General features: G+C 40.6%; 2 protein-coding genes and 1 long non-coding RNA gene across 5 annotated transcripts in view; 2 read left to right on the forward strand and 1 right to left on the reverse strand.

Moving 5' to 3' along the window:
* Positions 1–1,355, forward strand: part of HBS1L (HBS1 like translational GTPase) — a 60,560-nt gene extending 59,205 nt beyond the window's left edge. For both annotated transcript variants that reach the window (XM_027454489.3, XM_072035988.1), the window contains one exon: positions 681–1,355. In XM_027454489.3, the coding sequence (XP_027310290.3) occupies positions 681–692 (12 nt within the window). In that variant the 3' untranslated portion in view covers positions 693–1,355. The remainder of the gene's footprint in view (positions 1–680) is intronic.
* A 330-nt stretch (positions 1,356–1,685) lies between these two features.
* LOC140002192 (uncharacterized) lies at positions 1,686–6,578 on the reverse strand. Its single transcript, XR_011808365.1, has 3 exons — positions 6,529–6,578; positions 6,346–6,435; positions 1,686–1,818 (listed from the first exon to the last, which is right to left on the reverse strand). It is a non-coding gene; the product is annotated as an uncharacterized lncRNA (long non-coding RNA).
* Positions 4,094–15,236, forward strand: ALDH8A1 (aldehyde dehydrogenase 8 family member A1). Of its 2 annotated transcripts, none has more exons than XM_005014086.6 (7): positions 4,094–4,302; positions 8,639–8,786; positions 9,177–9,332; positions 10,525–10,674; positions 11,290–11,546; positions 12,350–12,511; positions 13,868–15,236. In XM_005014086.6, the coding sequence occupies exons 1-7, from the start codon at positions 4,165–4,167 to the stop codon at positions 14,318–14,320; spliced, it is 1,464 nt and encodes a 487-aa protein (XP_005014143.3). In that variant the 5' UTR covers positions 4,094–4,164; the 3' UTR covers positions 14,321–15,236. The 2 variants fall into 2 exon arrangements, with proteins under 2 accessions (XP_005014143.3, XP_027310292.3); XM_027454491.3 differs by lacking the exon at positions 4,094–4,302 and adding an exon at positions 4,316–4,419.
* Positions 15,237–26,771: the final 11,535 nt, after the last annotated feature.

The raw sequence follows: 26,771 nt of genomic DNA on the forward strand, positions 1-26,771 counted from the left end.
CTTCACAGTTTTAGTATACATTAGTCTTTTTCCAATCGTGTAAGTGGGAGGAAGTTGTGGGGAAGTTTACAAGGAAGTTTGCTCCTTGAATTAGGAGCAAAAAATAAAAATGTCCCTTTATCTGTCACGTGAAAAAAATATTGCTATGATCTTAAAATTATGATTTAAATTCTAATTCTAGACCTGAGGGAGAGAAATTTAGTCACATTAACCAAGTTCTGGTACTGACACTTAAAGCTAAGTCGCTTGATGTCAAAATGTGCAATTAGAGCTTGAAAATTTTGGGCTTCTCTCTGGTCTGCCAGAGGCTCTCTGCTTTATGATGCTTTAATGGTATCTGGTTTTAAGTAGGATCCAGAATGAGGGCTTCTTTCTCTCTCTCACCCTCCCCCCCCCCCCCCCCCCCCTTACTAATTTGAACTTGTAATTATTACTAACTTGTATTTTGAAGTGAGTAGGGTGATACTTAGATCTATGATGTCTGGTATTTGTGGAACTGGGGACTAAACTGTTGTTTAGATATTAACTGTTTTAGTCCTTGTAAACTTGTTCTAGAGAATTTCAGAGCAAAAGAAGTTATTTTTCCCATGTTTAACAGTACCATGTTAAAAAGAGGTGATCATTTTACAATTAGTACTTCATTTTTCACCAGTTTTTCTTTCATTTGCTTTTATTTTTAGATTAAAGAATGACAGTGGTGCCAGGACTTCCATAATCCAACCAAAATGCAATCAGATAACCAAACATCTGTTTAAGAATCCAGTTACTTCAGCTGAAGGAACAAGTGCAATTAATTTGGGGATAGAAGATGGTGACAAAAGTTACTTTGTGTTAGACTTCTGGGGAGCCCTTCATCAGTCTCTCCCATTACAGAACAAGACGCCAACTGACAAGAAGTTGCTAATGTTGCACTTAGTGATCACAAGAGTCCATGTATTACTCCATGTGGAATTTACCCCTTAAAGAGCTTGATGGAAAAATGTTAGAAAGTTGAATTAGAGAAAAAAAAGTGGTGAATCATCACAAAACAAACTTCTTATTTCCAGACATAAATTGTTTACATATTTTCTTTGATTTGCTTTTTTTGCTGCACATTAATTCAGTAAAGTAACTTTATTGGTCTAATATATTTTGAGGTTTGAATTGAATGCATATTCAGGGAAAAAAAGAACTATCTACTCTGGTTCCAAGAGACTGGCATGTAGTGTTGTCCCAGGATTGTTTTTCCTGTCCCAAAACTTATTTAAAAATAATAAAAAAAAAAGAGTTTCTTTTGCTGTGTAGTGGAAGCTGTGCCAACATTGGCTAATTTTATTTTTTAAAATGTAAAATTAATAAAATAACTTAGAGCATAATTTTGACTTTTTTTTTCTTATTGAAGCACTTCTAAATTCTTTTACATCTTTCTTTGCTTTCCCTAGTTCATAAATTTCAATGTAAACTTTCAAACTAAAGTGCAAAATTGGCAAGTGGCTTGACTTTCTCTGGAAAAAATTTCAGCTTTTCTCCTGCTGCTTCTTAGTGCAGCTGCTGTGCGTATACGTCCTTTTCACCCAGATATAGTACTCTTTTGAACAAAAGCTGGGAGTACAATCTTGAGATATATGCTGAAGCCAGCTTGTTCTGGTTACTGAAGCCTGTAACTCCTTCCCACTTTTCAGGCAGAGGGCAGGTGAAGCCACCCAACTGATGAGAGTTCTGTAGAGTTCTTCTGCCATCTCCAGAATAAACTTGGGTCAACTCCCCTTTACCACAGTTTGGAAGGTGTGTGGGTTTTTTTTGTGAGAGGTCCTCAGGAACTCCTGGAAATGTACACAGCTGCAGCATGGAAAGAACTCTGGTTAGATCACAGTGTGGGGGGAAGAACTAGAGTACTCAACTGAATGCATCAGTCACTTGGTTTAACTGAAGCCTGTAAAGCTGTGTTCTGCATAGTAAACACAAGAAAGCTATGATTGTTATTTTGTTCAAAATCATGCATTTGTGCTGGTTCATACCTACTCTTTCCACACAAGTGAAAGGCAACCTGTTTTGTAACTGCATGCTTTAGCCCCAGTTCAGTAGGTATTTGATATACTTGACCACATATATAAATTTTATTCCTTGCTGCATGCATGTCTGTAGAAGTATTAAGAGATTCTTTATGTGCAAATGAATAATGCCAAATCAAATGAATACCTGAAAACTGTTATTGCCAAAACTGAAGCTTATGATATATCACTACTTAGTACGTCTTCTCATAGTCCAGAAATTGCGTTTAAATATGCAGCAGTTTCAACATGTCAATCATGAATGTTTCAGTGCATTTGTAAGATTCTAGAAGTGCATACTGCCAAGCTCCTGTTTTGAACCTGTTCCACTTGAACTTGTGTTCAGTCCTAGAAAATGTTAAGGTTGATTTTACGTCAGTTTATTTCTGAGGTACTGCCAGCAGAAGAATGTGTCTTCCGTTTTAAGACTTTGGTATGTTCCTTGCTGCTTGTAGACAAGGAAGTGTGATATGGAATGAACCTCTGATAACCCTTCTCACACATAGTTGCCATAAATTTTGCTACTCTGTATTCTGTGACTGCAGAAAAGCTTTCCCCCTGCATAGCCTGGGAGAGCCAGAGATATTACCTAATCCAGTTTCAACATGACTGCGCTACCTTTCGACACTGATTTGAACCCTTCCCCAGAGGCTCCAATTGGTTGACAAATAGAAGATCTGTTGTTGAGCAACAGAGCCATATCACCTTCATTCAATCAAGATTTGTGTTGATCCACAAGAAATTTTATGGCTTGGCAGTGGTCTAGGTTTCAAAACCTTGTTAGGCTGCTGACTGAGATGTCCACAATCTCCTGGTGATCATAGAATGGCTTGGGTTGGAAGAGACCTTAAAGATCGCTTAGTTCCAACACCCCTGCCATGGGGGGCATCCACAACTTCTCTGGACAAGCTGTTCCAGTGCATCTCCTCTGAGAGAAACTTCCTCTTAACCTCTAATCTAAATCTCCCATCTTTTAGTTGAAAACCAGTCTCCCTTGTCCTGTCATTGTCTGCCCAAGCCAAAAGCTGCTCTCCATCTTTTTTATAAGCCCCCTTTAAGTATTGAAAAGCTGCAGTAAGGTCATCCCAGAGCCTTCCCTCTCCAGGCTGAACATCTCCACCTCTCTGAGCCTTTCTTCATAGAAGAAATAGGCGTTCTGCTCTTCAATATGGATGTAGCAGTTTGAGTAAATGTGGAGTGCAAAGAGATAACATGCAATATTAGAGCCATTTGATAGTCTTAAGCATTCTTCCTTGGAGTAAAATATATTTGAGACAGCTGTTACTGGAAAGTTGAGGTTCTTGGGAAGTTGAAGCAAAACTTAATTATATATAACAGGCTTCTCTATAGTAAGATACTTTCCAATGGAATAGGTAGGAAAGACAAAACATGAAAGCAGGTGTCTTGTTCTTTTTCAAAGAGTGGATTTCTGACAACGTGCCATGAACTGTACCAGGCAGGATTGTGCTTCTCAACTGTTTTTAATTGAAGGGTCACTCGCTTAGTGACCCTTTGTATTGCTTAGTTTGAGGAAAATATTGAGTTTCTTATGTTTAAAATCTAGTGTCTTAGCAGAACTATTGGTTTGGAGGTAACAAGGACAAGTGGTGATGATAAAGCGGTAAACATGAGCTGTAGACAAGCTAGTACAAGCATCTTTTCTCTGTTTACTGATGTGAAGGAGTAAGTCCCTGGCTAAGTATTTGAACCTTGATTTTATTTATTTATTTATTTTTTGTATAGCTGTTGCAGAAGGACTTTCTGCAGACTGTAGCTTGAAAAACAGTCAGGGAGAAATTTTCCTGTGAGGCAACTGTTTTTCTCCCTTTCTTCAGTGCTTTTTTTTTTTTTTTTTCCCCTCACAAAGAGAGAGGAACTCTCTTCATAGATCTTAATCTGATCCTGCCTCCCTGCTTCAGCTCCTGGGGTGGGGGAAGTCACAGAAATAAGAATTTTCCCTCTTTACTCTTTGTTTCTGTTGTTGCCAGAGTTTCATCTGACTTATGAAAGAGCAATGCAGGGAAGACGGAGAGAGAGGGGAGGAGTTCAAACTTGCTGTGCAAATACTTACAGAACTACAAATCTAAATTGACACCTCTTAGGAAAAAATCGCTGATGAAGCAAGCAGCTAGCAATGGCTCACTCAAAGGCTCTCTTAGTGCTGGAAAACTTTATAGCTGGCAAATTTGTTCCCTGTTCCTCCTACATAGACTCCTATAATCCATCCACGGGAGATGTCTATTGCAGGGTGCCAGACAGTGGCAAGGAAGAGGTGAGTACTATCCAAGGGCACAGAGAGGTAGAAATGTTAAATGCGTATTGTGAGTGGGAGAAGTTGGAAGGTGAGAGATCAAAAAAATAAATGCTGAAGACTTCAACGTTTAAAAGAGTAAGTTCTTGATTGTGTTGTAACAGTGAACAGTGTAATTTATTGCTGCGGCAGCAAATACTGTAGTTTTTTTTTATTATTATTATTATTTTTTTTTAATTTTGCTATTAAAAAGTTACAGGCTAGAACCTAAGCCAATGTAAACAAACTTAGAGGCACTGTATACAGTGTTCTACGTTTGTGTCTTGATCGTTTGCAGTTGTCACTTAAAAGGATTTTGGCATTCTGGCTCTTCCCCTAAAGTGTCATAAAAGAAGAAAAAAAAAGCTGCAGAGAGTGTACATTTCCTCATGAAGCAGTCTGTCCTCTGCAACAACGTAATGCTTCCTAGACCTATGCTCTCTGATGGGATGAATATCTCCGGGTACCCTGAATGTATTCTAGTGTGGAAGGGTAACATAACGTTTATTGGGTGATCTGCAGTTTCATTGCTACTGCTTTATAAGGGACCTAGAAGTGTCTACCATATTGCTTCAGGTTTGGCATGGAAAGAAACAACTGGAAAAGATAACATAATGCAAAAGGCTCAAAGACTTGGAAAACAGTCACTAGTAGTGACTAGTAGCATTTTCATTTTCAAAACATTTATTTTTTAAAAAAACAAACTTCTACTATGTGTACCTGTTTCCTCCACTTGCATTTCATCCCTGTTGACATCTTGCTTCTTTCAGCAGAAACCTTTGCACTGTAATTTCAATTGAGTAAATATTTGCTAGATGCTGATGACCAAGGGTTAAAGTGTAACAGGTTGGGTTTGCTAGAATACATCTGTGTAAGTTCACTCTAACCTTTAACTATGCCTGAAAAGACTTCTCTTTGATGTGCAGGTGCAAATCTTCCTGTTTGCAGAATCATAAAAACAAGAGAGATGTGAGAATGCCAGAACAACTTAACCAAACTAGGCTACTGGCCATGCTGGAGCTGTAGTTCAAATATATGTGAAGAACAATGGCGTTTCTCTTTCAGGTTGGGGATTGTGCATAGTGTTTGGGTCCTGTAAAGTCAGCAAGTGCTATACTCCTGCCTTCAGACAGCTATATAAAAAGATTGGGCTTTGCAGAGCTGGCATCCACTGGTGACTAGTGGAATGTGCTGGAGGAGAAAGTGCAATCACAGACTGCTTAGAGGATATCCAGAGATTTCAAAATAAGCATCTAAGTCCAGGTTCAATGAAGAATTCATGTTTTTCTTGTAAGGCTCAACATCCTGTTAGAGATTTTGTGGTTGGTTTTACTGGAAAGTTAGGACACAGAATGGAGACAGAGGGGAAACCCATTGCTGGCCATGGTATTCAACACCAGGTCAGCTGCAGGGGCCAGGTGAGCTGGTTTCTGCCAAAACCACGATGCAGGCTGCACAAGTGCCCTGCATCTCCAAAAGACAGGCTGATGATTGCTAATTAGGCCTGGCAAAGATCTCTTTAAAAAAAAATTCTTTAAAGAATCTTGCTCCTATGCATCGTACCTTGGGGAATGCATATATAATGTCCTCCTCAGGGCAGTTTTGGGTATTTTGATGTGAACCTTTTAGGATAGCTTTAAAGTGTGTTCTTTCTGCCTCTTTCTTGTGCAGGAGAGGAAAGCAGAAGGAAGTGTTTCAGACACAATTTCATAGCTGAATTCGTATGCATGTCTTCTTTATGGCTTGACTGTCTTCACTTCTTTTTGCGAGTCAAACTAGGTGGCTGCTCCCTCTTACTACTTCTGTATGAGCCTTTTTTCTTTTTCTTTTGTTTTTTTTCCCTCTGTTTTTTTTTTTTGTTTGTTTGTTTTTTTGTGTTTTTTTTTTTTTTTTTTTTTTTTTTTTTTAGACTAGTCTACTGTCACTTCATTCCTTCCTTTGCTAATTTTATCTTCTGCTGTCTGTGAAAATGTGACTTCTTCCTTTTAAACTTGCTGGAGGGTTTAAAAATGCAGATAGCCTTACCTTCACATCAGCCTCTCTTGGAGCATTGCAGCACCAGGTGGAAAAGACAGCAGAGGAGAGGACAGATGAGAAGCAGCACCACAATGGCACCTAATGACGGGAGGGTGGAAGAACAAGTTAATTAGTGAAGGTGGTATCGTTTCACAGAGGATGAACCTTTTCAGGGTAGCCTGCCTTCCACACCTGACTCACTCCAGAAGCTGCAGTTCCCCTTTCCCAGGCCTGCTTTGGCCCTACTCCAGCAGCTTGGTGGTTGAACTACAATCAAAAGGGTAGAGTCTGGGTTTGTGGGCTTGGCCAATGATCTGTATGACCTTGCCTGAGCTGGTTTATCTCCCAGCCTGGCCTCCAGACCACTAACATCCTGTCCCTCAAACTCTGTCTCTTATTTTGAGGAAAACTATAAATTCTCCTGTGCATTTCCAATGCTGTGACATTAGTGGGGGCCAGAATCATCTAATTTATATTACATGGACATCCTCCTGGTTAATGACTTGGTTAGGTTACACAAAGCTGAAGAAATTTTTGAGCAAAAATGATGGGAAACCAACTAAGCTTTGGCTAAAAGCCCACCTTGATACATACATTAGGCAGTAGAAGCAATTTAGTGATATATAATCAAAAGTTGGTTAAATAGTGCATTTAATTAAAATATGTAAGGGTGTTGGTAGCCATTTTAGCAATCTGGGAGACTGGTAAACAGCATCCAGAAGGACCCACTTATAAATCAATAGACCCAGGTAACTACTTTAAGTGCCCAGAGAAAAAGACTGATGAGGGAGAGTGCTTTCAGTTGAATTTTAATTGTTTTAAGCCTATTCTGCTTTAGAAAAGTGCTGGTATTCTGCCAGTATTCAGAAAAGTCAGGCTGAAGGACCATGCAGAAACTATGTATATCTCAGGCAAAACACACCAGTAAAACAGCCACTATTGTTTTATATTTAAATATAAATATATTTAATATAATAATATATGTAAATTATTCTACTATAATTATAAAATATTATGTGTTTATAGTAAAATGATATATTTATATTTATATTTATGAAGTGCTTATGACCATATTGATGAACACTGGAACCACACTGACAGCAGGGGTAAGAATAGGAGTAGGCCTGATAGTGCCTCAGCATTTCTGCTTTCAACCAATTTAAACAACAATGGCAAAAAAAGCCACAAGACTTTGCTGCCAGCCTGGTGGGCTGATGTTTAGTACTGCTGCTCCATCAGGGGTGGAGGGAGACCTATTGTGAATGTGTTTGTGCTGTGCCTCCTCCAGCTGTGCTGCAGAGCAGTCGCCGAAGGGCAGTGGGACGTGAAGGCTTAGGCCGGCTGCCAGCCAAAACACCTCTGCAGCAGTTCTCTCCTAGGAGAGAGCAAACTAACCATGTGCACAAAGCTCTTGCTCCCTGTGCTTAAGGAAGTGAACCTTCTGGACTCTTCCCAAGTTTCAGAGGATCGGCAGACAGAAATACATGTCAGTTATAAATGTATTATGTCAGTTGGGGGAGGAAATTTAGAATGGGTAAAGGGAAGAGAGAAAGGAAGGAGACATTTCATATTTCCAGTACTGCAAACCGCAGTTTTGACCTCACACAGTAAGTCACTGGTCCTTTTCAGTAGTCTTATCTGGCTAATGTCTAGCATCAATATAAATGCATATAAAGATATATATATATTTTTTTTTTATTTTTTTTTCACATCTGTAGACTTCACTAGGTATTTAATGAGAGAAATAACTAAAACCCAAGAGTTAAAAATAAATAAATAGTGCTCCTTTCTAATGTGAAGGGAAAAGGGAATCAGAGGTTAGCGGGGCATGCAGTCTTTTCCTTCCACAACCCCTTACTTTCATCACTTATATCCTGTGTTGCAAGGCCAAACTGTGGACATTCAAACTGAGGCTCCATTTGCTCCAGGCAACTCTTGTACCTTCCCTCATGAGAAACCAGATTCTGCATGGGTTGGACCAGTGGTGCTTGCTGGTGCCAGGTGACTGGCCTGACACTTTCTCCAGTCCTGGAGGGTTGCCTGCAAGTTTAGAGAAAAGCCAGAGTTAGAGTGAAATGCAGTATCAAGAAAAGAAATGGTCAAAAGCATTTTTCAGTTATGGGATAGTGTCTTGAGAAAATGAAAATGGAGAATCTATCAATAGTCACAACTCTGAAGAGATACAGTGTTCCCAGCAATGTGATTTGGATTATTAATCCAAATATGAGCAGGTTTGATTGATTGATATTCTCTCTAAGGCCTTTCATTAATATTCAGCACTGCTCTTTTGCTTTTTTTTTAGGTGGAAGCTGCTGTCAGAGCTGCCAAAGATGCCTTCCCAGCTTGGTCCTCAAAAAGTCCATTGGAAAGATCTCGGATCATGAACAAATTGGCAGACCTTATTGAACATGACCTGGAAGAATTTGCCCAAGCAGAGTCAAAGGATCAGGGTAAAAATGTGAACTGTTCATCTCAAATACATTGTCTTGATGAGCACTGGAACAGAGGACGTGGTCCAGATTTTTAGCTGTGAGCTGTTGGTTCAAACTGTTGTAGATGTGCATGAATTTTGTAGAAGTCCCTGATCTGGGATTCCTGTGGCATCTGAAGTCTTGCTTCTCTGACTTGCAAAGTGTTGACTTGAGCTGTTACATATTTGTGATGCAGTATTACAGGGGAGCTGTTATTGATGGTGATTATGCTGTGCTGGGGATTACTTGGGTGCAGGACAAAAGACATTTCTCCCCAAGACATGCAAAACCATGCATTGTTAGCAGTGGTGTTTAGAGGAGCTATTTACTGCCTGTAATAACACAGCACTGTGCTTGGTTTTGTTTCAGGAAAAACTATTACGTTTGCTAGAACAGTGGACATCCCCCGGGCCGTGTACAACCTCCGGTTCTTTGCCTCATCCATCCTCCATCACACCACAGAGTGCACCGAGATGGCAAGCATGGGCTGCGTGCACTACACCTCACGGGAGCCTGTGGGAGTTGGTACGATGCTCCTGAAACCCCGAAAACTGGGCAGTGCCTGCCTCAGACAACTGGGAGATGACTTTTTTTCCTAAAGCTAGCACTTACCGTTTCCTGGCCGCGTGCTAAACATGACTTGGCTGCTAGATCCGGAGCCACCCCATGTAAATTCAGTTATGATACTTTGTCGTTGAAGTGCAGCAGCAGCTCGCAACGCCACATCTCAGCCGGGGCACGGGGGGCTTCGAGCCGGGGAGCTGCTCTGCTGGGCCACTAGATGCTGCTCTTGCTTCACAAAGTGCCTGGGCCCACTTTACGAGCGGTGGAGTGGCGAGGACTCCATTATTAATTTTATGTGATTAGGTATAAATGTTCCAAATTCACGTCTAAATTGCTTAAAAAAAAAAAAAAAAAAAAAAAAAAAAAAAAAAAAAAAGAAAGCGGCTAAGCTAGAGGACCCTTTATAAAGTTTTCGTGAGCAATGGAAAACAAGAAATTTGATGAAATTGCTCATAAAATTCACTCTTTCTGAGGCCCTATTCCTACATCTGCTCAGTCAAACAGTGAGGAATCCTGCTGTGGCTTTTATGAGCAGTCACACTGAGCACTTACAGATATTTTTTTCCTTCCATTTTCTTTTATTATGTAAAGTAGAAATATTCCCAAAGGCAGTTACTGAAAAGGAAAAAAAAATCTGGTAATTCAGCAATTTGTGGAAACAGCAGTTAGCACATTGATAAACTTTGGCACTCATAAGTTAGACCAAAATTTATCAGGGAAAAAAAAAAAAAAAAGAGTCTCCAAGTCTCCAAAGAGTAGCATAAAGCAAGAGTGATCTAGGCTAACACAGAATGTTACCACAGACCAGTTGACGTAAATAGTTTTTATGGCTTTGCTGTAATGTTCCTAGAAAACCCTGAAAAGCAGTTGTGAATATGATTCTGTCCCAAATAAACAGCAAAACTCAGAGTATGGCTGATCACTTTTAGGATCATTTGCACAGATCTTTTAAAATTATCTGCCTGTGAGAATTACTTCTAGCTGCAGCTTTATTGTGCAATTGTCTGGAAATGCAAGTCATATCTAAATTTCCTTCATAAATCTGAACTGGTTTATAACTGCTTGCGGTTACAGGATCAAGTTTTGTATCCCATTAGACTGAACTCCTGCTTTTTATTTCTATTTATTTATATACATATTTTTTTCCTTGTAGCTGGTTTAATCAGTCCTTGGAATTTGCCACTGTATTTGTTGACCTGGAAAATAGCTCCTGCCATTGCATGTGGAAATACGGTAGTTGCCAAACCAAGTGAGATGACATCTGTTACAGCTTGGATGATGTGCAAACTCTTGGAGAAAGCAGGTAAGTCCCTTAATATGTTAGGCTGGATGAATTGTGTGGACCTGCTGCACCATTTCTGTTGCAGAAATTGGAGTGCTAAAAAAAATTGGGAAAGATGGTCTACTGCAACTGATTATTGCACTGGAGAGTGAAAAGCTCTCCCTGTGATCATACTACTCTATCTGTCCACCCCAGCTATTTCCCTATTTTTTTCCACTATCTTCTCATGAAAAAGTCTTCCCATGTCTCCCTTCCCACTCCTACTCTCCCCTTGAGAATTTCCTATGTCCATTATGCCAGCAGAGGAACTGCAAGAGCGGGAGATGGTGAGAATCAGCCCTTGGTGATTCTCATGGTTGCATTTGGTGTGCTTTTTAGAAAAAAATGGGAGGAAAACTGCTTTTTCCCTGTTACAGAATAAATGAAAACTGAGTTACTGATGATGAACGTCAGGCAAACTGATGAGTGGAATGGGTTTTATTGTTTAACCCATGACTATGCATGTCAGCCCCTGCCTAAGTTGAGGGTCAGTCTTTGTCTCTAGTAATTTTCGAACGCCAAGGACAAAACACAGACAAAAGAAATCTACAAAGCAAGGGAAAGGGTGTGATCACTTTGTGCCTCTCTTCCCATGAGGGATGCCCCACGGGGTAGTGAACGTGGTGTTTGGAACGGGTGCCAAGGCGGGAGAAGCCCTCGTCTGCCATCCCGATGTGCCCCTCATCTCCTTCACGGGAAGCACGCTCACAGCCCAGCGGATCACGGAGAAGAGTGCCCCACACTGCAAAAAGCTTTCTCTGGAGCTGGGAGGCAAAAACCCCGCAATCATCTTCGATGATGCTGACTTGAGCCAATGCATCCCCACGACCCTGCGGTCCAGCTTCGCCAACCAGGTGCCTCTCACCTCTGTACTCTGCATTTGCAGCAGGAGGTCTATGTGTGTTTGAGAGTGAGCACATGTGCCTGTACTCTTGAATCCAAACCCTAAATTGTCAAGGGCTGTTTCCAGATTCTTTGTTATGAGCAAACCCCAAGTGGAAAAATATGAAAATATTTTCATTATTCCACAAACAGGGAAACAAAATAATGAGGTGCTCTTCCTAGGGCTCTCCATAAGAGGTAACAAAGTAGCCTTATCTCTCTCAAAATAGATATATTGTTTATCCCCCCAGGAAGCAGTTGCTTTAAATCCCTTCCTGCAAGTTAAGTGGAAAACTTTTGTTGGAATTTAATTAGGAGACTTCCCCCAGATTCTACCAGTGTTCCCGTTTCTTCTTCACCATCCTCAGGAGAGATCACCAAAGCCATGAAATCACATCAGGGCTAGCATTCAGAAAAAAAATAGTCTGGCATCAGGAAGGAAGGGAAGGGACAGAAAGATCATTCAGAAATGGAAATCACATTTTCTATGAAAAATGTTGGGGAAGATGGCATGTAATCAATGAAAAAATCAGATCTGCTTGGGTTAGTAAGTGACTGAACAATCCTGTTATTACTGTACTCTGTTTTTTTTTTTTTGTTTTTTTTTTTTTTGTCTTCCTTTTTGATCTGGGAAAAATCCTGCTTTGCAGTGTTGGTGATTGTAGCTTGCACTCCTGAGGCTGCAGGGAACCAAGTCTTATTGTGAGAAGTAACTTCTAAAACCTGTGAGTTGTACAATGTAATATGAACTGATTTTGTTTGCTTGTTTTGATAGGGTGAAATCTGTCTCTGCACCTCCAGGATCTTTGTTCAGAGGGGTATATACAGTGAGTTTGTGAAGAGGTTTGTAGCAGAGGCCAAGAAGTGGAAGGTTGGGAACCCCTCAGATCCTACAGTCAACATGGGAGCACTAATAAGTAAAGAGCATCTAGAAAAGGTAATGTTACATGGAGTTTACTTGATCTTATCTCATCTTTTAGTGCATTACAAAAGGTGTTTTTAGAGGTATATGCCATGTCCTCTCCAAGATTAGATGCGAGGGATTAGGATTCAAAGCCAATATAAGGTATTTGTTTAGTAAAGTTTCTGTTGGCTGTGCCCTGGGATAATATGATTACTCTGGAAAAATCAACTGAATGGGGAAAATAATTTAAAATAAAAGATTTCCCATTTGAAGCGAAATAAGTCAAAACGGGTATGCTCAAGTCATGAATTTATACTGACCAATGTTACAACTCAGCAACATTTTCATGTATTTTAATATTGCATTTGCTGAGATCACTTATTTGCCTCATCAGTTAACGGCTGAGGTAAAAGTCTTATTTTTATAACACTCTGCACATTCTGGTGGCTGCAAGTGCAGTTGTCTAGGAATGTCAGCAGGAATTTGGAATTGCATGGGTGTAGAGAGCTGAGAGTGCACAATTAAATGCTGTCTGCTTCAGTGGCTTACATGAAATGATTTTTTGTGGTCTTAGACAGAGTTCAGCAGATACTCATGTCCCCAAACTATCTGACACGATCAGTATAAACAAGAAGCTTCCAGAAAACCGCAGACTGAGAGAGAAAGACAAACCTCTTCCTGAGGCCTTGGCACATTCATCAGCCTATTGTGAAGTAGAGTGGTAGGAATGCCCACTGCTTGAGGTCCTCTGTCTGTGGTACCACAGAGGGCTTCCGAGTCTAACCTACAAAGGTGCTTAAGAAAAAAAAAAGAGAAAGAAGCGCAGTGGTATCTCTGTGGTTTTCTATAGGGAGATAAATGAGGCAATGATTTTGGACCAGAAGATGTTCAATAGCATAACCAATGATAACAACATAACCATAATGATAACAACAGTCATGGAAATAACTTTATTAATGAGATTTTCTGTAGACTTCATCATGGCTTCATCATTCTATTGGTGTGTAAACTTTTAATAAGCCTGCCAGTGAAGTCAAAAAATATTACAGATCACTCAAAGTAAATGAGTGAACCATGGCACAAGAGATATGGCAAATCGCCCAAGCTCCTGGAAAAAGGGAGGAATGTTCTGGGACCACTTGTATTTTCACCATGGGTCCTACTCTTTTGAGAATACTTACTGAAGGGCTGACAGTGATGCCTGCTAGGTTTTTACAGGAACATAACAACAAAAGTTGGGGAATAACCCTCTGTCATTAGAAAGGAAGTAATGGCAGTGTGATGCCATTAGAGATATTCCTGGACTCTGGTTGGTTTGTCCAGACTGGAGAGATGGACTCTGAGAATCTTGTGTCCTTTAGGAATGATGTTTTCCTGCTGTTTCCTCAGGTAAGGAGCTATGTGAAGAGAGCCCAGGCCGAAGGGGCTAGAATCCTCTGCGGAGAAGGAGTGGATTCCTTGGATCTCCCAGCTGGCAACCAGAAAGGCTATTTCATGTTGCCCACCATTATTACAGAAGTCAGGGATGAATCTTGTTGCATGCAAGAAGAGATCTTTGGTCCTGTGACATGTGTGGTAGTGTTTGATACAGAAGAGGAAGTGGTTGAAAGAGCCAATGGTGTGAAATATGGCCTTGCAGCCACTGTGTGGTCCAGCAATGTAGGACGCGTTCATCGGGTGGCACGAAGGCTACAGTCCGGATTAGTGTGGACCAACTGCTGGCTTGTTAGAGATCTGAACTTGCCGTTTGGTGGGATGAAAGCCTCAGGTATAGGAAGGGAGGGAGCAAAGGATTCCTATGAGTTCTTCACTGAGGTCAAAACCATCACAATAAAGCACTGATGTAAGTCAATGGAAGAATTTTAAGGTAAAATACATGACAGTAATTAGTGTTACCTTAAATGGTTTTCTGGAATACAGACTGCTGTTGTGGCCATCTTTTTCTTGAAATTTGTTCAGGAAACATCAATGACACCCCAAATGGTAATGTTGAATGTGGTCCTTCATGCTAGATGAGATGATTGGTGTGGACTCCACAATCAACCCATCCTAAACCAGATTGCTTGGTTATCTTACTGAACTTAAAGTAAGATTTTTTTTTAGAGTAACCATGTCTCAGAAATCTTTCCCTCTAAGGCAGAAGAAAAAATGATGCATAATGATGTACCTGTGTCTGGTGAATTACATTGAGGGACAAAGAGACAAGTACATTGTGAGGTTGATATTGTAATGAGAATGAGCCCGTTTCCACTATAAATAGTACATTCCATGTACCAATCCATTTTACACTTCACTGATGTCGGACAAAGATTAATGCTATAGCACACTGAATGCCTGAGGCAGTACCTTTAATCTATTAAGTGGTATGAAATCATGGGGTCATGATATTCTCATGATATACAGAGGCAATAAACTTTTTAATTATAACTTGTTTTACATTACATTGTTGAAACATCCTAACACTTGTTCTCTAACTGTTCTGAAATTACAGCTTTTTGTCAGTTCTTGGTCTCAATGGTGATGTTTTTCACATCCCTGTACACTGATTTGTCTAGAACGGACAGCATAATTCTTCATTAGTAGAGGCTGGAAGTGACTTCTGTGAACCAGCTGTTGGAAATATTTGTCACAAATACATAAAACCACTGGAAAAATTCCCCATTCATTTACAGAGCTTTTTAAAATTAAGTATCTCATAAACTTGTTCACATTCCATAAAAAAGAGAAATAAATTAAGATGTATGTCTTTCTCTGCTGAGATGACTATGTTGCTATTGAATTTTCTACAGCAGCCTTTTGTGATTTGTTTTCCAAGTTTTGAGCTGAATTTCACAGCACACAATACTGCATGGGGTTTCATAAACTCCTGTATTCTGAGAAGAGATAACTATGCGTTGCAATGTTTTTCCAGAACTGTTGGGAAAGAAATGCTCCTTTAAAATACAAAAGAAATGATGAAAATTACTACTAACGAGACATGGGAGAATGGAGTAGCAAATTACTCTGCTGTTCATCTGCACCTCAAAGAGAAAATAAAGGAAGAGGTTTGGGGTTCATAGGACATGCAATTTTATTATAATGTCTATAATATTTTTAGAGTTATGAAGTTATGATATGCAGGGCAGTAATGGCTTGTAAAGGTGGTTTCAGTCAGTCTAGAGTACTATCTAGACCTTTGATGCTAATCCATTCCTGTATGTTTCTTCATAAAACTTTCTTCATAGTGTACCTTTCAAAAGCATGTTTTCTAGAGAGGATGTATTTTTCTTTCAAGAGTTTGGCCAAGCTAAAGCAAAGATTTGCACTTTCCTTAGTAACAATCAAAATGCCAATAAGGTGTTTTAAATTACCTTTTTGGTATGTGCTTACTTCTTGCTCTCTGTAAGTGCCTGATGGTGGGAAGAGTCACTGGCATAACAGCCATGCCATTGTCCTGTCCTTGTGTAAGCCATGCCAGGGACTGTTCTGAAAGTCTTGGAGTGGCAGTGGGTCTCACCTGCTCTTTCAGGTTTCACTCCAGAGTAAGTCATTGGATATGTGGTCCCTGAGATGTCTGAAAAGCTAGTTTTCTCTCTCAAGAGGCTTTTTGAAAATTATGGGTATCTTAGGACTGACACCCATGTGCATAATGAACCTTGAAATCTCTGGGTCCAGCTCAGCCCTAGTGCAGACCTACCAGGCAGGCTGGGAACTTAATCATATCATGGGCTTGATACAAGTACCCTCAGCTGGAAATGAGTTAAAGAAGCACATAAAAATGATAAGCTTAATGAATCAATGTATTCTGAAGAAGCATAAGCATTTCTATTTTAAAGCTCCTGTTTTACATGCCTACTTGTATCCATGACCGTATGGTGGCAGCAGAACCCTTGTTTTATTGTTTTAATCCCTCAGTTACTCATTTTGCTAGGGGCTGAATGAACAATTATATAAGTGCATGTTTTACTCCATTTTTTAAAATATATATAATTCTATTTACAAATTCTGTTTGAAAGAACAAAAGAAACTGTGAAACACTTCATTAATTTGGGGGAGTTTTCAGCAAGAGCAAAAGGATATTACACAATTTGTAGGATTAAATGAATTCCTTCACCCACCTGGGTCTGGTCTGGGTTCACTTTTAATGAGCTGGCTTTTCTTTCAGGTGATAATTTTGGCTTAGTGTTAGATGAAATAGGAGATTTCCAGATATGTTTTGTCTATAGGAGACAAAGGCCTGTGTATCATCCATGTGTTTCTGGCCCAAGATGACAAGGTATTTCACAGTGAGGTGGAGAATTAGGTGGGGAGGTGACAGAACTCTGCAGGACCCCCAGGTGAGGTGTATGGAGGTGGTGGCTCTGTGCCCAACATGGCTCTGTGGGTTTCCCTGAGGTGAACTCCATTGGTGAACCCACTCTGTGGGTTTCCCTGAGGTGAACAGTTTTGCCATCCCTATATCCAGCACCACAGAGAGGTAAGGGAGGTCTGCTGGTGCTAACGGTGATACTTACATTTGGGCAGGAGGAGAACCCATGTGAACCCATGAGAGAGAACAAGGTTCTCTCTCTCTCTATATATTTTCCACCTGCAATGGACTCTTTTTTCCTCCAGTTAAGGTGCAGTTTAAGAGCTTTTCTAATTCTCCTACTTGCCTCTTTAGGTGAGTAGAGTTTGGCACAGGTATATACACACGTGTATTACCTGGCGGGGAGATTTCCTGTTTGTAGTAATGGGTAATTCTTGCATTTCAGATAGCCACCTCCAGCCTCAGGGCCCTTGCCCACAAGAGTGCTGCTGGTGCTTGTGGCTGGGAACATGAGTGACATGAGAGTGGTTGCTTGCTTGTACCAGGCAGCTCTCTGTGGGGATGCTGATTTCTCCCTACATATGAAAATTTATGAACTTTCCCATATTTTCTTTATTCAGACTGACTTCCAGCATAACAAGGTGTGAAGGTGCGTGGATAACTTTCCATCCTACAGATGAAGTAGTCAAATAATTTTTTCCTGATGAAGGCAACTAGAGCTGCCCTCAGTCCCAGTGTGCAGCGAGAAAGATATCCTGAAGGATGAGGAAAGTTGATCTGGGACCTGGAATTTTCCAACCCAGCAGCAAAGCCTTTTTTTTTTTTTTTTTTTTTTTTTTTGACTACCCTGGCTTGTGTGTGAAATCATGTGGCCATTGTGACATTGTGAGGATTTGTTTAATTACTGTTATGTAAAGCCTGAAGAGTTGCTCCATCTGTTAATTGTTACAGACCGAGACAGTACAGTTCTTTTTAGCACCAGAACTGTATCTCACTGGTGTGAGATGATTGCTTTACATGGGTAGGTAGAAATACATTTCCTGAAATGTACATCTCTCAATTAGCATAGTGATTTTTGTTGTTGCTGTCTCTTTCTTAGCATGTTTATATCTGTATCCAGCTATTGTGTAATGCTTGAAAACAGCTTTGCTTAGGGAGACTATTGGCGTGCTCTGGAGAGGAGACAGATCAGTTTTAATGTTTATATTCAAATCAAATTATGTCCCTGTTCCCACAGTGTTTGTAACTTTTACAAATACTTCTTGTTTTGCCTAACTCCTAGTGATGAAAATGGAATTCAGCCTCTTGCCTTATTGGGTCAAACACAGTTTAATGTCTAACTTAACTCAAACATACAGAACTCAAATATAAGCTAGACTATTTTTAAAACTTTAGCTTTGAATTTCAATGCTTTAAAAACTATATCTTAAGATTCAGATTCATGGTTAGAGACAGATCTCTTGTCTCTTCCAACTAGAAGAAAAAAAAAAAAAGTGAAAAAAAGAAAGGAAAAAAAAAAAAAAAAGAAAGAAAGGGATGGTGTGTTCCTGAGGGAGTTATGAGGACCTTTTTGTCAGGCTATCTGCTTAGCTGAGGTATAATTTTTTGCCCAGACTGACAGGATGTTTGCTCAACACCTGCCTCAGCTATAGAGGGATGTAATCTGAAGTGTCTGAGTACTTTATTTCAAGTTTATCATTAAGCCTGTGGACTTTCTGTGTGGTGAGAGAGTGAAAAATCAAAATTGATTGCAATTTTCCTGGGCTGGGGGAAGACCTGGGTCCCACTTTCCACCTCAGTTAGTAGTTAAGTATGCTATAAAAAGCTGAATGTGATGACCAAGGGAGGCTCAGAACAGTCCCAGGAAAGGTGGCTGGGGGATTTTCTTGGTTGAATTCTTTTTCCCTTCTTTTCAAGCATTTGCTTTTGCAAGCTGAGGATGCAGCTTGTGCTTAGAGGCCATGATGCACTAGTTTTGTTGATCTAGAATATACAAAATCCCCACTGGTAACACCTGAGAACTAAATGGAGAGTGTTGAATAATGAGAAAAGAGGGAAGTCCTGATGGATAACTGGTTAAACTGGCTGTATTTTATTGCAGCTGAATTTGAATTTATGCATCCAGAAACTATGTGTACAGCACTGCCTCCTGAAAAGGACTAGTTAAAAAGGATTTGGAGGTCATGAGGGAAAGCACAATCAGTATGAGAATACCAGCCCAGGTGAATCAAAAAAGGAGAACCCAACGTGAGCTCTGCTACAACAGTGCAGCTAATGGGGGAGACAGCATGGTCCTGGAAAAGATAAACAGAGTGTGCTGAAACAGCAAATAATCTTTTATTTTGTATGTATTACTGTCATGTCATACGTCTATTTCTGATATCTTTTAAAGTGTGGGGAGGAAGGTAAACAATTTCCAGGTTTGAAAAAAAAAATACTTCTACTGTGGGATTGAGACCTTGGACCACGTGTTGTGACATCCTTCGGCTTTAAAAGTATCTGCTTTACTAAGACTGGTGGGATCAGATGAAGGGAAGCAATTACAGGGATCTGTGATGAGTCCAGAGGGGAGGATGCACACTGCTGGACTCATATTTGGAAGACCAAGTTTTGTCTTCTAGAACAGGGGAGGTGGTGGAGCATATCTGGCAGACTTCCTCTCTCTTGAGCAAGTGAGTTAACCAGAGCAGATCCTGGCCTAACAGTGCCTCTCTCTGGCACAAGGTGTCCTTAATTGTCTCCTCGAAAACATAATGCTCCCATGGAAAGGAGCACGAGGGTGTCTCAGCTTCAAATGCTCTATGGCCTGTTGTTAGAAGTGTTCTGCTTAGGGAAAGTGAGAGATGTGGAGCTGTGACCTATCAGGTAGATCTGGCCAAGGTTTCTCACCTGGCTACAGCTACTCTGTCTCTGTGCTGGGCCTTGGGAAGATGTGATGGACTTTGCAGCCCTACTCATGTGAGGGTAGGGTTGCCTGGTCTGAGGAGCCTGCTGGGATGTGGGTAGGTGTGGGATAGATGCTAAACTGCAGTTGAGACTGAGACACAAGTATTTGTGCAACTTCACTGCAGATGGGTAGGCATGTGGAGCTCTGCACAGTTAGGTGTAAGATGAAATAAGAATGTTTCCCTGTGTATGAGAGGTGCTCATTTACTATAACAATGAGGCATATATAAGTCCCCACAAGAGCAAAATGTTTCTTTCAGGGTAAGGCTAATAAGAACTATCTCTTAGTTTCAGAAAAATTGAAGTAATTATAAACCATTTATTATGGAGAAGTAAGGACACATTCATTCACAGAGTGCTAAACTTGTCCAATTAACTCTGGGTTCCTGAAATAATAACATAAAAATTATGCTGCCGTTCTAGTAATTGAATTTTCTCCTCCTTTGGGAACAGTGCATATTAAAATGATGGTTTACTCTCTGTTACAGAGAGAATTCTTGGTTTTCTTCAATTTTGGCTCCCTCAACACAAAAGTCAGGCAAAAGTTGCATTTTCTGCAGCTGTAAAATAGCATTACAAGGGTTTATTAAAAAAAAAAAAGGAAATAAAAGAAACATTTTCTAATCTTGTCTTCAATTTTTAAAACAGCCTTGTTTACACTGGCTTGACTTGAGTGAATCACTGTGTTTACCTGCTGAAAATGCAAACTTTTGTCCTCAGGAGGAATGCCAAAATATTTTTTGGTGGAGATGGCTGGATGTAAACCTGATATTCTGCTTGGGATTCTTGTGCTAAAATATCCATGTTTTCACATGAGTACTTGCTAGCTGCAAATAGACAATTTCAGTTGCGCTTAATGGTTGTATTTCAGTCACCCTTTTCCAAGAAAGTACTGGAGCCAGTTTGCCATGTAGAGGACATTGAGTAGCTATGATAAGATAGTAATGGAAATTTGATTAGGAATTTATCTCCTTCCTGTGCTGTTTTGCTCCCAGAACTCCAATAAGCTGTCTGAGAATGGAAAGAATAGTTCTGGAGCTCATAATTACATTTCTATCTTTAATCATATTTTTTTTTCAGAGCTGTCAGCTCTGACTCTTCAAATGCACAGTGTGGATTTCTTTGTGTATCAGGTACATCTTTGGACTTTTTTTTTTTTTTTTTTTTTTGTGGCTTTGAATCATATGGCACAGTTGAAAAACAATATCCTGCAACAGCCATGTGCACAAGTCAGTCAACTGTTCAAATAGGAATTTGCTCTTAGAGTACTCTGAGATTCTTCTAAATCAGTACTCTGAGATTCTTCTAAATCAGTAGACTCCTGTGAGAAGCTTCAGGCTGCTTCTTTTCTTGGTGAAATATTTGGAAACCTAGGTTTTGCTTTTGTACAATAAATACATGTATGTGCATAAGCATTCAAGTATGTCATGTTCTTAGAGTGGTGCTCCAGTAAGGAGTGAAAGCGGAGGTATTGAGTCATGTGCTACCAAAAAGAATCTGTCTCTGGTCTGAGACCTTGTCTTCCTGTTCAGTTTCTTTCCATGAACAGCCTAAAAGAAAAATAGTTTTGACTCCTGAGCTCTTTAGAGTACAACCTGATGTTTATTTGTACTGCTTAGTCCCGTAGGCTCATCTAAATAATAAAATTCCTTTATTTTAAGAACAAGGGTTCAGAGGAGGTCACATTCCTCTCAGCTGAGATACACTGATGTCCACTTTTTATCAGCTGATGGTCCTGTGGTTTAGTGGAGGACTTGTTAGTGTTAGGTCAGAGGTTGGACTTGATGAACTTGAGGTCTCTTCCAACCTAGAAATTCTGTGATTCTGTGTTGCTGTCTTCCTCCCTAAGACTCTATTTTCTTTTCCTCCCAGGGTCTAATCAATACCACCAACCCTTGTGAGATTAGAACCAAGTCAGTAGGAATGTGAAGTAGTGAAGGTAGGCACGTGCTTTGCTAACCAATGTGCCCTGCACTTTGCCTGAGAAACATGGCTTTTTACCCCTGGGCAGAAATGTACATCTCCAGTCACTCTTTCTGAGGTTTGGCAAGGTTACTGCAGCTTTTTGGACAGGAAGGCGAGAATGTTCTATCCAAGAAAAAAAAATCAATGAGAGGTTGTATCTCTGATTTTTACCTATGCCTAATCATTATTTCCCTCTTAATTGATATTTGGAAATGAGCTTTCATGCACTCAGATTCACTTGTTTTGCTTCTAGATACCAGTTCTCACTAGTGTTAGTCAGTGATATAAATTATTTAATGGGCAAACTGTGCTTCAGAAAGAGCTTTTTATCTGGGCTGCTATGTACTTGGACAGGCACAAAAAAGATCACTTTTGGGAGAAGCTGTCTAAAATATCTTGTATTTAAACATCAAAATTGTTAGCTCTGAATGTTGAAGAAAATGTCACAGTGTTCTAGCAATATTTACTCTAATGTCCCACTTGAATTGCCTGTCAAAGATATGTAGTGAACTTACATTTCCAACTGAGGTACAGCTTGGAAATAAGAGTTTCTAAAGAATCCCTGAGGCTTCAAGCAAAACTTTGATGAATAATCCTATGATTGGACAATTTTTCTGGCATATATTTTCTCTGCAACATCTATCTGCTTTTTATATTTTTCTACCAGCAAAGATGGATACCGGCTATCTGTTTTTAGAACTTCACTTGGAGGTCTTCTCAACTTCAAAGCTTTAATATCAAATTTAGCTAATTAAGCCTCCTTGCACATCTTACATCTAGAAGTGTGAAACATATTTCACTTTGCTGCTAAGGCAATTTGTGTGAAGAATATAATCTAATACCTGCAAGATATTTTCTTCAAAGGCTGTCAAGGGTGTTTTTTTTTAATCTTGTGCAGTCATGACCTGAAAGGTTTGGATAGCCTTGCCAAAGAAGAAAGTCTCTTTGGAAAGGGGAGGCAGAATGGTAAAATGGTCCTGTCTGGAATTGTCTTGTTTATTCCTTCCTTTGATTGTAATGTGGTCTATGAGTTCTCCAAGCACCCTGGAAAATGCTCACTGCTGAAACACAGGGAAAAAGACATTGGCTGTTGTGTATCCTGGCTGCTGTGCATCTGGTGGGGATGAATTGGAGCATAGATGAGATGGGAAAAGAAGGAAAGCATTCAGTATATATTACTCAGAGGACCGACTGCTTTAATTCAGGCTATGTCTGGGTAGTATTTATTTCACTGTGGGTGGCTCTTGTAGATCCATTTATATACTTTGAAACCATAAAGAAACCATAAAGTACTAGTAGATGGTATTTACACCACAAGAGAGTTCATAGATGTAAAGATGCCAGAATTTAAGTGAGAGAGACTCCAGTGAAGGTCAGAAAAAAGAAAAAAAAAAAGTGTTGGTACTCAAATCATGCAATACAGTATTACCTGAACACAGAGAAAAAGTGACAGCTGGCTCACACGCATGCACAAGACAGGAAAATCTCTCAAATTCTACAGCAATATTCTGAGCTGTATTGAATTTTCATTTGGATTTCACTGCCATTAGTTGTGTAAGAACTCAGCTTATTTCGGATTAAGCAAGCAGCCACTAAGGGCTGGACTTGTACTTTGTGGGTGTCATTGGAACTGTCAGATTTTGACAGCTTTTGAAAAAGCTCTGTTCCGTGAAACTAAGTCAGATCATTTTGGAGATTAATTCACAGCATTATGCTACTTAGCTATTCTCCTGGCTAAATTTAAGAAATGAGATTGTCTTCAAAGCAGTGACTGTACATAGACTAAGCCTTGACTGGCCAGAGCAGCAGGAGCATTAGGCAGGCCAAATCAGGGTTGTGCTGCCTTATCTAACCTGGAAGTTGTTCAGGTTTTCACAAACCTTGTCTAAAATCTTTTGGTATGCAGCCCTGAACAATTTGCTGTGCTTTGAACATCTACAGGCCTCATTTTTGAGCCTGCATGCCTCTGTCTGAAACAGCAGTAATGGGAGTAATTCTTATTTCTCTGTAGGGGAAACTAGTCCGTATTTGCATGTTGTTAATGGGAAAGTGTAAATGAGGAAAGTGCTCTCCAGTCCTAGAGAGGCCTTTGAATGCAACATTTTATTCTTCCAACATAAATGGATATATCTCTACTGCCGAGGGCAGCTCTGCTCTGCTCAGGGGAACACAGTTCTGGAGCTCAGACCAGCCCTGCAGAGCTGGGGACACTCGGCCCATTCCCATTACTTAGCCTTGGCTCATCACAAGAGGAATTTGGCTGAGCACTTGTGAAATCTGCAGGCCTCTTAGCTTTCCACTCAGAGGCACAGTTCTCCACTGCAGACAGCCATGAGATGGTGTGCCCAAACTATCATTTAAAGGTGATTCTATATCCTGGATCAGCATCTGTCTCATTTTCCCCCTTTGCCTCCACAAGCTCCTAGAAGGTTAATACAGTTCATGTTTTCAGACAGCGTGCAGAAAGCGCGGCACTGCACCCTTTCCTCAGGATGTATCCAGTGCAGGGTAATCTTTATAAAGACTATGTCCTGAACCGGGAGGTGAGGGTCATGTTGCCACACATGGAAATGAGAAATTTTTCCCCGCACTTCTTGTAAACGTCAAAACTAAGTGATGAGCTCTGTGAGAGGTGAGGGGAATCTCCCCACCCCATCCACGGACCTTTTGGCACCACATTGTGCAGTGTGAAGTCCGCTCCACCTCGTATGATAAAAGGAGTGCTTCTATTTCTGCCTCTTGGCACTGCTGTCCCCCTGCCACAGGTTCGCAGTGATAAAAGGGCTGTCAGGTCCTTAGGCTGTGTGGTTGTGGCCAAGGCTGCACTTTGTCCCATTGTTGTAATGCAAAGCTCGCAGTCCGGGAATGAGGAGTGGCTCTGCTTGGTAGCAACCTATTCATGATACGTTCCCATCTGTTCTCGAGAAGAAATACGGGCAGGGTCATACACTCCTTCCTCAACAACACCCTTATTACCTTGAAATTACAATTTCCAAAGTGGCATTACTCTTGCTTTGTGTAATTTAAAAATTATGGCTCCGCACTTTTTAGGGTGGTACTTTTTTCTACTGTAAAATGTTTGCGTGCAGGCTTGCTTCCTCCACCCATAATTCTGAGAAAAATATGGTGAAATTATGAATAAAAGCAATCAGATTTAACATCCCAAGGGGACCTAAATGTGTTCCTCTGCAAATTGAGGAAGATCAGACAATAACTTCAGCAGTAGGGACTCCTCTCTGCCCTGCTGAGGCTAAAGAGAAGAAACTCATTCTCAGCATGGACAGAAACTGCCAGGAAAAGTGCCAGCAGTCAATGTTGTTGCCAAGAATCAGATCTAACTCATCCACTTTGTGCCGCTCAGCAAAAAAGCATCGGGCAGCACCAGATTTTGGGCTATGACCCTGCTGTGATCCACGGCTGAACCACGAGCCTGGCCTACTGAAGGCCCTGCAGCATGTGGCTGGCTCCGAGATATTTGGGGAGAGGCAGCAAACTTGTTTTTGTCATGGTGACAGGAAAGCATGCACACACAGGTACACACAGAAACAATTGTTCTAAACAGTGAAATTGCACCAGGATCATTGTAGTCTCCCTTCTGACAAGGAATCTGCTTTAGCACCTGAAGTGTCAACATATCTTTTGCCAGGGTCTGATGTGGTGGTTAGCCACTGAGGTATGTATATAAACACATGTAGTCTTCCTCAAATCCCATTATCTTACAATTTTCCAGAGTAGCCTAGAGCTTGTTTCGTGCTGCTTTATCTCCTTTCAGAGTTCAGAGAGAGCAGCTGAGCATGAAAATAAGATCCCTGATTTTTTTCAACACTACTGATGAGCTCCCTGGGAGCACAAAACTGCCATGCAAGCATATTTTTCCTGTAATCAATCTTGAAAACAGTAAATATGATGGTTGAGTTGCTATTAGCCCATCATATTTTCTCTTATTCTGTCCCTGTCTACCTCCAGTCATGTTTGGGATGTTTGAGTTTGATCTGTAGCTAGTACCCATGCAGGAGTTTTGGCAGTTTCCTTGGTTTATACTGATTGGCAGTTCGTCCTTGTTCATTGGGGTAGCTCAGAAGGGACACTAAAAGGACACAAATACTCTGGAGTGTCTTTTAAAAAGAGTCCTTACTCAGTCTTTTGTGCCTGCCAGGACTTGTGAAGCTGCATGGGCTTATAGGGCCAGATTCACCAAAGGCTTTAGGTGGACAAAGCAAGACCTCAGTGCTATTTAGACAGTGACTTTTCATGTCACCATTTCTCAAGCCCTTGCTTAGAGACCATGTAAAACTGCAGTCTCCAAAGGTCTGTTGTCCTTTCTGCATTTAACATCAAAATTTAATTTACAAACCTTCCTTAGAGGTAGCTTATGACAGAGCAGGAGAGCTGGGTACACAAAACTTTCATTTTCTTGCCTCCTGTCCAATTTATCTAATGAAACTTAAATGCAATTTTTAATAGAAATATCTGTGAAGATATTCAGCATGGGAACACAGACTATCTTTTTCTCTGTGCTGAATGTTTCTGTTCACTTTCTCTGGGCTCTTTATGCATGCCGAGGACCACAGATTTTACTTTGGGAACAGGCACGTAAAAGTTTGGTGTTACTATGTGTAAATTGCACAGGGCTGTTGGTCTTTGCGTGACTTCTTGAATGTTTTTGAAAGGTTAAAGCTGAAAGGAGAAAATGGTGTCATTATCGAGGGAAAGGAAGATCACACTTTTCCTATCACTGCGTATCTGATTGCCTGCTCTCTCCTTCCTCTGCCCAGCCCAGGCTATGAATAGGGAGTTCGGAGGTGTTTCCTGCAGGCCAGCTGCAGCATTGCTGCTGGAGAGCCTCAGCCACAAGCGAGGAACACAGGCCAGATTGAAAGCAACATTTTACTGATGACTGATCTCAGCTGATGGGGGAAAAAATGACTCCTTGGTGAACTGGGCTAGCTCCCAGAAAAAGAATCCATCGCTTTGGAAAAGAGATTAATGAAGGACATTCAGCCTCTCTGCTGGCCAGTGGACAGCAGCTTGCACTGCAGCCACCGGATTAGGCGTTTCGTTGTGTCACTGTGCGATTGTTTATATCTTCCGTCG

The sequence above is a fragment of the Anas platyrhynchos genome, chromosome 3 (genome assembly GCF_047663525.1).
Source record: "Anas platyrhynchos isolate ZD024472 breed Pekin duck chromosome 3, IASCAAS_PekinDuck_T2T, whole genome shotgun sequence".
Classification (NCBI taxonomy): domain Eukaryota; kingdom Metazoa; phylum Chordata; class Aves; order Anseriformes; family Anatidae; genus Anas; species Anas platyrhynchos.

Bases quoted from the DNA above. Each gene is read 5' to 3' on its own strand.
- ALDH8A1 (XM_005014086.6), top strand. From the start codon at position 4,165: ATGGCTCACTCAAAGGCTCTCTTAGTGCTGGAAAACTTTATAGCTGGC. The intron at 8,787-9,176 runs GTAAAAATGTGA...GTTTTGTTTCAG, and splicing joins AGCAGAGTCAAAGGATCAGG to GAAAAACTATTACGTTTGCT. The intron at 12,512-13,867 runs GTAATGTTACAT...CTGTTTCCTCAG, and splicing joins GTAAAGAGCATCTAGAAAAG to GTAAGGAGCTATGTGAAGAG.